Source organism: Hypanus sabinus, chromosome 22, assembly GCF_030144855.1.
Source record: "Hypanus sabinus isolate sHypSab1 chromosome 22, sHypSab1.hap1, whole genome shotgun sequence".
Classification (NCBI taxonomy): Eukaryota; Metazoa; Chordata; class Chondrichthyes; order Myliobatiformes; family Dasyatidae; genus Hypanus; species Hypanus sabinus.
In genome coordinates, this window is record NC_082727.1 from 6,358,537 (window position 1) to 6,370,900 (window position 12,364).

General features: G+C 40.4%; 1 protein-coding gene across 1 annotated transcript in view; it reads right to left on the bottom strand.

Moving 5' to 3' along the window:
• LOC132379726 (VPS10 domain-containing receptor SorCS1-like) overlaps positions 1-12,364 on the bottom strand; it is a 1,404,942-nt gene that overhangs the window by 43,088 nt on the left and 1,349,490 nt on the right. The window contains exons 19-22 of the mRNA XM_059948015.1: positions 10,930-11,116; positions 6,462-6,595; positions 3,615-3,738; positions 1,136-1,248 (exon numbers count right to left, since the gene is read on the bottom strand). Coding sequence (XP_059803998.1) covers positions 1,136-1,248; positions 3,615-3,738; positions 6,462-6,595; positions 10,930-11,116 — 558 coding nt within the window. The remainder of the gene's footprint in view (positions 1-1,135; positions 1,249-3,614; positions 3,739-6,461; positions 6,596-10,929; positions 11,117-12,364) is intronic.

Below are 12,364 nucleotides of genomic sequence, written 5' to 3' on the forward strand. Positions count from 1 at the left end.
ACTCAGAGAGGAATCACTGTAGTTTCTGAACCATTAACATTTCAGAGCCGGTGTGCCCTTGATGCCTTTTACTGGTAACTGAGAGATTATATTCAACTCTCTTAATGCATGGATTAAAGATAATTTTGGTTGAGATTGTAGCCTTAAGAGCGTGCAGCCTTCCTGAACAGGATGAAGTTAGTACTGACATATCTCTTCCAGATATATCATTTTACAATGCGCCTCCTCATTCAGTAGTTTCTCTTGGAGACCACCTCTTTACTTCATTGAGTTGCTGGAACATATGCTTAACACCTTGCGATGTCTGCAGAATGAACTTACACATTCACTTACAAAGAATACTTTGCATGGGACATTTAAGGCTGATGTCATAACAAAGACGCTTCCATTAGGACACAGAGTCAGGCAACACAAAAACAGACTATTTAACTCACCATTTCCATGGCTCTCATTATTCCTGTCTACACCATCCCATTTATCTGTGTTTTGGTGCATAGCCTTCTATGCTTTGTCAATTCAGGCACTTGTCTGAGTACTTCTTAAATACTGAGCCCAGCATTTTCTGTTCCTATTCCTTTTGGTGGTTGAGGCAGCTTCTGTCTTTCAACATTGCTCTCAGTGAAGAAATTTCTCCTGAATTTATAATTGGATTTATATATTATTTATAACACTCTAGTTTTGGACTGTCAATATTAGGGCTGTCTGACACCAAAAGAACATTTCTAACTGTGATGTTTCCACTTCTGACACCAGCCAGCCTTTCAGATTTTAATGACAGCTGTGCTGTGCCGAGCAATGGTGCATTATGTCAGTACTGACAGTGATGGTCGATAGACACTGAGTTGAGATAGGTCGCTGTAGTTTTCTTTGATATTATTCCTGATATATGACTGAACAGAGTCCCATACCTTAATATTTCCCACTCTGGCACCATAGCAACCCAGGTCTTAGAAGGAAGAAGTAGGTTAAGCAAGCTGCTAACATTTCCTGTGTCAGTAGGAGTTATTTCCCAAGAACTTGACTAGAGGAGAGCTTACATTAGATTTCTGTCAAAGTTACTGTGAGTTCAGAGCTGCGGAGTTCTGTTCCCTGCAGGCCATGGTGCGTGGACTTACTTGAAACTTCTCTTACTTACTTCTCCGAGAGTTCTTTTGACAAGCCTGCTCAGATCCTGCCTCCACTCAGGAATATTTGGGTTGTGATCTTCCAAGTTCGGTGTAAATGACAGTAGCAATGAGCGATAGGAATCTGCAGGGTGGATATGTAAGAACATTGATAAAAGGATCCTGGATTCAGAAATCACATTTTAGTCAGATTCTTATCAGAATGATATTTCATTCCATCATTACTTCATTTGATTACGCTACACAACAACTTCCATTCAAAATCCTGTTCTATCTGTCTCGGTAAACACACAGGTATGGTGAAGGAGCTCATCAGGTCAGAATCAGGATCAGAATCACTTTGAAACCAGAATGCGAAACATACCAGAATTGATTGTGGTTCAGTGCCATGCATAAAACACAGGACAATAAAATAACAGATAACAGAACACCAAACAACAATTTACAAGACAATAGTTATAGCAGCTGTGAGCATTCAATAAAGATGCAGTAGTCACATGTTAATAATCAAACTTAAATAAACGTGAACATATGAACAGACTAAATAATTATCAACAGAACAAGGAGAGCAGAAAGACCATTTAACAGAAGTTGTGCAGGGTCAGTCAAGGTATTACACATGAGTGAGCTTTGTTAAGAAGCTGGATAGCTACAGCGAAGTAGCTTTGGAGATGACATGTAGTCCTGGTGGTAATGGACTTGTAGTGTCACCCTAATGGAAATTTGGTGAATAGGTGACTTGGGAGAGAAGCCTTCTATGCCCTTTCTTTCTTGTTCTGATGAAGGGTCTTGGCTCAAAATGTCCACTATTCATTTATTTACGTAGATGCTGCTTGACATGCTGAGTTCCTAAAGCATTTGTGTGTGTGTTGTTCTGGATTTCTGGCAATTGCAGAATCTCTTCTATCTATCCAGGTGACTTTGTTTGGGCTTGCATGAGCTTCAATGTCAATTTATCTTCCAACATGGCATTTGCACAGCACCTTTAGTATGGGAAAATATCCCCATCTGTGTTAGCTAATTGCTTACTGAGAAAGCTTGGCAGCAACTGAAGGAGGGTCTGAGCTTGTTAAAATGGAGTGGTTTGAGGAGGGTCTTAAAGCAAAAGAGGAAAGGTGGGCAGAAAATTCAGGCAGAGGAGTGGTTACCAACAGAGTTTGGCTACCACTGTGGAGCTGCCTTTTAGGTGTGTGGTCATGTACTGGTTAACACAATCGTTTTATTGCACCAGTGATGACCTATCAAGGTTTGATTCCTCCGGCTCTCTGTAAGGAGTTTCTACATTCTTCTCATGACCACATGGGTTTCCTCCTGTGTTTCAAACAAGAACAGGTTAGGGGTAATAAGTTTTGGGCATGCTATGTTGGCACTGGAAACGTGGCAACATTTGCGGGCTGCCCCCAGCACAATCTTCACTGATCTGATTTCATGCAAAGCAACACATTTCACTGTACGTTTCAATGTTTTGATGTACATGTAACAAATAAAGCAAATTTCAGACAAGGGGTGAAAGTCAGACATAGAGGTGATGGGATTGCTGCTGTACGTGTGACAGGGTGGGACATCCTTCCATCCATCTGATATGGTATTCACCCTGGTTGCTAGGTTCATCTGAATGAAGAAGGACACACAGGGGAAATAACCCTGAAAGGCTCTGACATCCAGTGCAGTACTACATGCTGAGCATAATTCCCAAGTGTGCTGGCTTTATGCTCATCAGTGAAAACAGCTCAAAGGAAATAACCCATTTTCCAACCTCTCCAGCAGAATGTTCACAGTGGCCAGTGCTACCTCTCCAACTGCAGAGAGATGGTGGACATTTGCCGTACACAGACAGGAAACTATGTGCAAAACTCATCAGCATTGACAACAAGTATAGATTCTTCAAATTGTTTGAAGTTTGGAAAAGGGGTGATTTTATTGAAATATGTAAGATCCTAGGAGGGCACAAGAGGGAAGACAGCCATGATTGAATAGTGGAGAAGACTCAATGGGTTGAATCATGTAATTCTGCTCCCATGTCTCCTGATTTTAAGGTCTAATGTTGAAATGTTTTCAGTAGTGACAGTATCTTGATCACTGGGATATAGTTTCAAGATACATGTACGTATTTCAATTAAAACCAGAATACTCAGGATTTTCTTCTTACAAAGAGTACAAAATCTCTAGAATTGTCCACCCCAGAGACTTATGGAGGCCAGATCATAACAAGTATTTAAAAGTGGAGGTTGATAATTATTTTTGGAAGATTAGGGAATTGAGAGCTATTGGGACCTGACATAGAGAAGGAGCTGAGCTGGGGACAGATCAACCATGGTCATATAGGATGGTAGGGCAGGGTTGCATGCTCACTCAATTACTTTGTTAAACTATAAATAAATCTCCATAACAGTGAGTGAATTTTTGGATTTAGCAAATTGATGATGAAATTCTTTACTGAGATAGCATCTTCTATATAACATTCCTCATAATAGAATGTGTCTTTCTCACCAAATATAGCTATACTCTTTACATCCTGGAGAATCAAATTGCCAGCAGATACTTGCACGGTGATGCTGTTTATTCCTTCTTTGAAGAACCTGACAGAAGCCTTGTCCTCCAGGGTGATGATGGGCTGCATAGATGAAAAGTAAAGTGACACTGAAGTTGAAAGGAACACAATTGACTATTTTATCCCCTTAAGCTTGTTCCAGAGTTTAGTGAGATTATAACTGATCCATTGTCTACCTCTACACAGTTTTTTTCACTTTCCCTTAAAATGCATGATTCAAAGAATTCCACCACTGAGATGAAACTGTTAATTGATCTGCTTGTGGAAGAGAATGCCAAATTTCTGCTTCCTTTCCTTCCTGAAACCTTGGATTTTAATGTTTAATGCTTCATGGTCAGCATGGCTGTGCAGTGGTTAGCATAACACATTATAGTGCCAGCAACCCTGGTTCCGTCCCTAACACTGTCTGGAATGAGTTGTTGACCATACCTGGGTGCTCTGGCTCCTCCCACTTCCCAAAAATGTACAGGTTGGTAGATTAATTGTCCCATGGGCATTGTGGGCGCATTTACAGCCTGTTGCTGTAAATAAATAGTATGCCCTAGTTTAAACTACTGATTTCTTGCCCATCATTGCTTAAGTTGGAGGGGAACTGGGAAAGACATCAAGAACCATTTCAACAAATCAACCATTTGCTGAAACTCAGAAACCCTACATGGAATGTATGCCACATCCTAAACTACCATCCCTACACACCCTTTCTGTCAAGCTCGTTCAAACCATGGCAGGGTTTGAAAGTCGCACCTTGACTTCACCAGATACATCAGAACCCACAGAACCGGAGTGGAACCAAACAAATATCGACAGCATGAGATGAAGAGTCCTTGAAAGTGACTCCATAGATTGTGGGTACAGTTCAGTGACGGGGAGAGTGACATTATCCCCATGGTTCAAGAGCCTGATGTTTGCAGGGTAATAAATGTACCTAAACCTGGTAGTGCGGGTCCTGAGGCTCTTGCACCTTCCTTCTGAGGGAGCAAGAAGAGAAATGGCCTGGATGGCACGGGTCCTTGATGATGGATGCTGCTTTCATACACCAACACTCTGTATAGAGGTACTCAATGGTGGGGAGGGCTTTACCTGTCATGGACTGGACCAACCCATTACTTTTTGGATGCATTCTTTTAGAGATGTGGCATTCAGAACTGCTCCCAGATGCAGCACCTTTGCTGAAAATAAAATCTTTTTTGTGCAACTATTTATCAATCTTATTCCTAAAAAATTAGTGACTAAACTTACAGCTTTGCTAACTTTATTTGGATCTCCCCACCTTACAGCCCATTGAAATAGGGAACTCCTTGGATTACACTGGACGACAAAGATTTTGCTTCCTGAATACTTCGGGTGTATCTTATAGATTTTAATGAAAATAACCATGAAATTGCCCTATCACACATCTTTTTTTTTGAAAAATTGCCTATAGTTGTTACTTCAATTCATAATTCAAATCAGAATAACTGATACCAAGATTAAGGAAAGCATTTTTGTTGACCCACAAATTGAAGAAATGATCAATGACAGGCAATTTGAAGAACTTCTAGTGGGACAGGAGAAAATCACATGGAAGGCATTCAAGGATGTTGTTGGAAATTTTCTTGGCAACTACTGAGCACCAGACTACGTGCAGCTGGTTGATAACATCATTCAAGCATTCAAAACTATAAACTGCAGCATGTCACTAAAAATTCATTTTCTGCATTCCCATTTAGACTTATTCTCTCTTATTCTTGGTGCTATCAATGACGAACTTGGTGAAAGATTTCACCAGAACATTGCAGTTATGGAGAAATGGTATCAAGGCAACTTGAGTCCATCAGTGCTGGCTGATTATTGTTGGACACTTATGCAAGAAGCCTCAGACACTGAATACAAATGAAAATAGTCACCAAACATTTTAGCTTAGTTGAACTAGTGCAAAGCGTCAGCACCATTATGCAATTAAATGCATCATATTCAATTTCTTGTTTCTCTACATTCCGTAGTGATACAAGTAGTCTGAAATTATATTTGTGTTTAGCATCATGGTCTATTGGAAACAAAATAAATTCCAACACTTCTGAAAAAAGTTGTTGTCCATTGTTACCAGCAGTTCTGATAAGTTCAGTTGCCAACTTTTAATATTGTAGCTAAACGGGTTGGCAGACTTTTTTCCGGTGCTGAAGTTTCTGGTTCAACAACAATGATGTTTCATGCACCTCTACTTCCTCAAGAGTCTACATTGACTCTTACCAATTTTTACATTTTTTTTAGAATTTAGAAGTTAAGAGCATTCTTTCCAGATGTATAATGGCAATAAATCTACAGCTGATCACAAGAAACTGCAAAGAGTTGTGGGCGCAGCTCAGCACATCACAGGAACCAGTTTCCCCTCTGTGGACTCTGTCTGTACTTCTTGCTGCCTCAGTAAGCAGTCAGCATCATCATAGACAGCACCCAAACCAGACATTTTCTGTTCTCCCCTCTCCCATTGGGCAGAAGATACAAGACACCAGGCTCAAAGACACACTATTTTCAGACTCTGGAACAGACCTCTTGTACCATAAGATGGACCCTTGGCTTTGCAATAAACCTTTTATGAACTTGCATTTTATCGTTTACTTGCATTGCACTTTTTCAGTAGTTCTGACACTTTATTCTACATTGCTATTGTTCCACCTTATTTCAGCTCAATGCAATGTGTGATAATTTGATCATTATGAACAGGATGCAAGGCAAGATTCTCACTGCTTCTTTGTACATGTGGCAGTAATAGACAAATAGCACACATACAATGACCATCCACTCACCTCAGTCCTGTTTTCAATCCACCAGAAATAAGTGAGAGGGCCTGTTGTACTGGGCAATACTACGGCTGTCAAATTCACCTCCTGGGTGGTGATTGCAATGTATGGCAGAGTCAGGTGCACATGCTCAATAGGACCTGTGGGGTGGGGCATTGGTGATGGTTGAGGCAGAAAAGAGAAGAAAGCAAAATCAAATTCTTTCGGTTATCAGTCAGGTATTTGTAAGACAGCAATGAAAGACAATGTGACAGGACCATCAACAAACACAACATACAAAACGCTGGTGAACTCTACAAGTCAGGCTTCATTTGCGGAGGGAAATAAACACTGGGATGTTTCATGCCAAGACCCTTCATGAAGACAGTTCTGATAAAGAGCCTTGGTCCAAAATGTTCAGTTTATTTCCCTCCATGGATACCACCTGACCTTCTGAGTTCCTCCAGCTTTTTGTGCGTTTTGCTTAGCTTTCCAGCATCTGCAGATTCTCTTCTGTCTGTTTTGTTGGCATGTTAATGAGCTCTAATTTGTTGTTCTGGATTCAGGTTGAAATCACTTTATAGTGTTAAATATTTATGTCTGTGCAGAGATGACCATTTCTGGTCATGGGGACTGGATTCAGCTGAGGTAATGTGACGACTCAATACCCCCGCACAACAACAAGCCTGTACTGGGCTCAATAACATGGACTTAAGCTCAAGCACAATCTTATTTCAGATGCATTCACCACTGCCAATCAAGATGTGTTCAAAATTAAGCGACTGTCAGAGAGAAAACCAAATAACATTTAATCAGATTCACAGGCTAGAGGACCATCTGAGTCTCAGTGCTTATCACAGGCCAACAAATTACTCCGTCGAGTGCAATTTAAATATTAATGCTGCCTCGTTATTCCATTTAACAGTAAGTACTGTGGTGTCACAGCAGAGCGTCTAATTACCACCATCCTTCTTTTTCATAAAGGTGGATCGGTTCCTGTCGATGTAACAGCCTATTCCTGCAATTAGAACATATGTTTAAGTTGTGGATGCTCCATGGTGCTCTGTAGGTATTGCCTTTTGTGCTTGAGACACACAAACTAAGACTAGATTGGACTTGAAGAACCGGGATCTCCTCTCTGTCTTCAGTGTTTCAGTATTAGGAAGGAGAACATAGCCAGGCTGAGGTAGTGGAGATGGGGGGGATGATATTCATGAATACTTCCACACTGAAGTATCAGGTTTGCAGATGACACCACTGCTGTTGACTGAATCAAAGTTGGTGACAAATCAGCATATAGGAGGGGATTTGAAACTGGTTTATTGATGCTACAGCAACAACTTCTCAGTCAACATCAGCAAAACCAAAGAGCTGATTATTGTCTACATGAGGAGGTAAACAGAGGTTCACGAGCCAGTCCTCATCAAGGGTTGAAGCAGGAGAGGGTCAGTAGCTTAAAATTCCTTGGTGTTATCATTTCAGAGGATCTGTCCTAGGCCCTGCAGGTACAGTGAGTGCCATTACAAAGAAGGCATGGCAGCTCCTCTACTTTCTTAGAATTTTGTGCAGCTCGACATGTCATCTAAAATTTGACAGACTTCTATAGATGCACAGTAGGGAGTATCCAGACTGGTTGCATCACGGTCTGGTATGGAAACACCAATGCCTATGAATGGAAAAGCCTAAAAGAAATAATGCATACACTCCAGTTAATCACAAGAAAAGCCCTCTTCACCACTGAGCTCATCTACAAAGAGTACTTTCACAAGAAAAGCAGAATCTTTCATCAAGGACTGCACCCATCCAGGCCATGCTCTCTTCTTGCTGCTTCCATTAGGTAGAAAGTACGAAAGTCCCATACCATCAGTTTTAACTATCTGGCTCCTGACCTAAGACAGACAACTTCACTCACCACAACATCGAGCTGATCACTGAATACAACTGACAGAATCACTTTCAACGACTTTACAGCTTATGTTCTCAGTATTGTTTGTCTGTTTGTTCATTTATTTATTTATTTATTTATTATTTCCTGGATTTTTTTTATTTGCACAGCTTGTCTTTTGCACATTGGTTGCTTGTCAGTCTTTGTGTGTAATTTTTCATTCATTCTATTGTATTTCTTTGTTCTATTGTGAATGTTCCATCAATATAAACCCTTGGTTTAGCACTCTGAGATATTGAGTTTTTCTAATTTGAGTTATGGAACATAGAAGAATACAGCACAGGACCATGTCCTTTGGTCCACAATGACTGTGCCAACCTCAATGTTAATTCTTGCCTCTTGGACCACTGTGCCCTTGTCCTTGTTCTTAGCTTCTGAATGTCAATCTTTCTTCCACTCTAGCTCCCTTTCTACCATTAAAATACTGATTAGTAGCTGTCTGTGCCAAGCTTGTGATTATTTGTTGGCCATCAATTTGATTGGGACTTATTGTAAAGCATATTCTGTGAGAGGACACAAAGGACATCAAGTTCTAGGGTTAGCAAAGGTTGGGAATTTATCTTCAGTCAATAGTAGTTGACATCACACTTCCTCATATTAAACTCCCTTGGCCAATTTTTCACCTACAAACTCAATTTATCAGTATCCGATGGCAGAATCACAATATCCTCATCACAAGATGCCCTTACCAACTTTTGTTTTCATCAGCAAACTTTGATATCTTACTTATTGACCCCTCCTCAGATTATTAATATAAATGTGAAGTAAAATACTCAGTTTCATAATCCAAGATAATAAAAAAAGCATGAGAACTTTCTTAACAACATCTGGGAGATCCAAGAGAAAACAGAAAAGGACAGATTTCCAATCTCTAGCTCATGATATACAGTCAAAGTCCACAATTCAGTATCTAATTGTTTGGAAATCTTGATGGGACATTATCTGGTTCATTGGATTATGTGTTGTAAGCTCCCTTTACATTCATCAGGGTTCACTTATCAGGACTTTCTTTTAAGTCTCAACAGGATCATCAGAAAATTTATTAACCTACCGTGTAAAGAAAGTGAAATAAAATTGCTTTGAGGCATTAACAGGGGGAATATCCAATAGTGTAATAAATCTGTTAGTCTTCCAGAGTCTCAAGGGTGCCAGCTCATCAGTTTTACTGCACTCTAACTCACACTGAGTCCTCATCTGAGTTTAGAAAGCTACATTAACTAAATCTGAAATGCCGAAGATGAATGCAAGTCTTATAAAGAACACTTTAGTCAGCAATTTTGAAAATGCATTGGAGCAAGGAAAGGGGTAAATTGGAAGGCTCTATAAAGGAAGAAAAAGATCTTGTGATATGACAAAAAAGCCATTATATTCTAGGGTTACCCAGAGGATGGCAATTTACCTTTAGTCAATGGTAGCTAAGGCAGGTACCATAACAACCTTCAAAAGATAAAATGAATATGAAAGATTTAGCAGGGTTTCCCAACCTGGGTCATAGTCCTCTTTGCTAATAGCAGGGGTCCATGGCAGAAAAAGGGTTGTGAACCCCTGGGTTAGAGGGACATGGGCTAACACAGGCAATTGAAACTAGCTTAGGCGTGCATCTTAGTCAGCATGGTACAAAGCCTCTGTGCGAGAAAAGTCAAAAACTAGAGGGCAAGCTTCAGAATGTGGGATGGAAGAAGATTTAAATGGCAGCTGAGGGGGACTTTTTCATGCACAGAGTGCTGAGTACTAGAAGAACTGACTGAGGACAGTACAATACAATCATTTAAGAAGCACAGATGAGTACATGAAGGAAAGAGACAGGATATAGGCTGAATGCAAGAAACATTAGCTGGGCAGGGGAAGCAGTTGTTGGTATTGAATCATTGGGCTGAAGTGTTTGTATCCATGCTGCACTGTCCCACAATTCTACAACTGTGCTCAAACTTGAATGGTATTTGATTAAGTGTAGCCAGATTTCAAAGATAGAGACTTACATCCGTTCCTACAATTTTGCACACTTGATGCAAATAGCTAAGCATAAATTGTTTTTACAAGCCAACAGCCTAGGTCTTTACATCATTCATTGACTTCACAATGCTTTTTGAGCCTTTCAACACAGAATCATAGAAATCTACAGCACATTACAAGCCCTTCAACGCACAACATTGTGTTGACTATCTAATTTCCTTGGAAATCTGCCTAGAGTATCCCAACCACAGAGCACTCCATTTTATTAAGCTCCATGTACCTATCTAAGAGAACATACTTCCAAGCACATTAAAACTATGCTCCGTCATGCTAGCCATTTCAGCCCTGGGAACAAGTCTCTGGCTATTCACATGATCAGTGCCTCACATCATCTTATACACTTCTATCAGGTCTCTATTCTATTCTATTCTATTCTATTCTATCTCATCCTCTGTTGCTCCAAGGAGAAAAGGCCAAGTTCACTCAACCTGTTGTCATAGGGCATGCTCTCCAATCCAGGCAACATCCTTGTAACTATCCTCTGTACTTTCTCTATAGTATCAATGGTACACTCTCAACTTTGTAATATTGACCTACAATTTACATGCAGGAACAGAATAGCTTGCGTGGATCCCAGGTTGTTCTTTGCTTGTGCAATGACACGGTAGATTCCGCTGTGCTTGTACACGTGCTTGATCCCTCCTTTGACGGAGCTGAGATTAGCATAGGTAACTGCAGTACCGTCGCCAAATTCTATCTGCAGGCTGGTCCTCAGAATATCTCCCTGTGTCAGCACAGAAACAGAAGGGTTAGCAAACTGCTCAGTGTTATTTGAAAATTTGTAGATAGAACAAAAGTTTTATTAAACTTTAATATTAAAAAGAGGACATTTTCACTACCATAATCAGATGTATATCCCCTTTCCCTAGTTTCTTAACATGAGATTATATTTACTATCATGGACTCTCCAGAAGAATCCAGGGAATTCTACAGAAAATTAGAACCAATGTCTACCAACCTGCAAGAAATTGCTGAGAGCTGTGAACACAGCCTAGTCCATCACACAAAGCAGCTTGCACTCTGCTGACTCTTTCTACACATCCTGCTGCCTCAGGGAAGCAAGTGTCATAACCATGGACCCCTCCCGCATTAACGTTCTCCTTTCTCCCCTCTCCTGCCTGGCAGAAGATACAGAGGGCTGAGAACACATACCACCAGAGAGATTCTATTGCACTATTATCAGACTATTGAATGTAATATGCTAAAAGCTGAAATCTTGAATGCTTGATTGCTCAATCAATCTTGTCAAGCCCTTGCACTTTATTTATCTTCCTGCCCTGCATTTTCCCTGTAACTGTGGCATTCTGCTTCTTGTTTACTACCTCAGTGTAATTATGTTCTTTGATCAAGTGCTGTATGATCTGTGTAGTGTTCTCGCACAGATGTAAAAGAACTCTGAACTAACCACCAAGTATAAACTGGTCAATGAGGCGTGGACCCAGTAAGATTAACCATTTACGGTTCACTCTTCCACATTAACGTATGGTGAAAAGGCGTTGCTTCTCTGATGTTTCTAGTGCATAGAAAGAAAACTTCTCTTGCGCTGATCCTGCGCACATAAGCCCCCTCCTTCCCATTTCTCCGAACCGGTATTTTCCCACAAGACGCGGCGAAACCGGGTGTGATGTCATTGCATGCCGCGATATATCACAGACAATGAATTTACTTTAAACAACCTTTACTTTAACTAGAAAACAATTACAAACGAATTACTAAAGCAAAAATATAATAAACTAAACAAATGCCTTAAAGGCAACACAATCTGTCTAGATGACATGCAGCAAAGGGTTTTCACTCTATCTCAGTACATGTGACAATAACAAACTGATACAATCATGATGCATAATACTGGAGCATAAACAAAAACAGCAGGCCTCTGGGGACACATGGCTTTCAGCTTCTTTTACATCACATACCATCCTGTGTGTATTTCCAGCAATCCCATATGACAGATTTCCAGCAAATGAAGTGC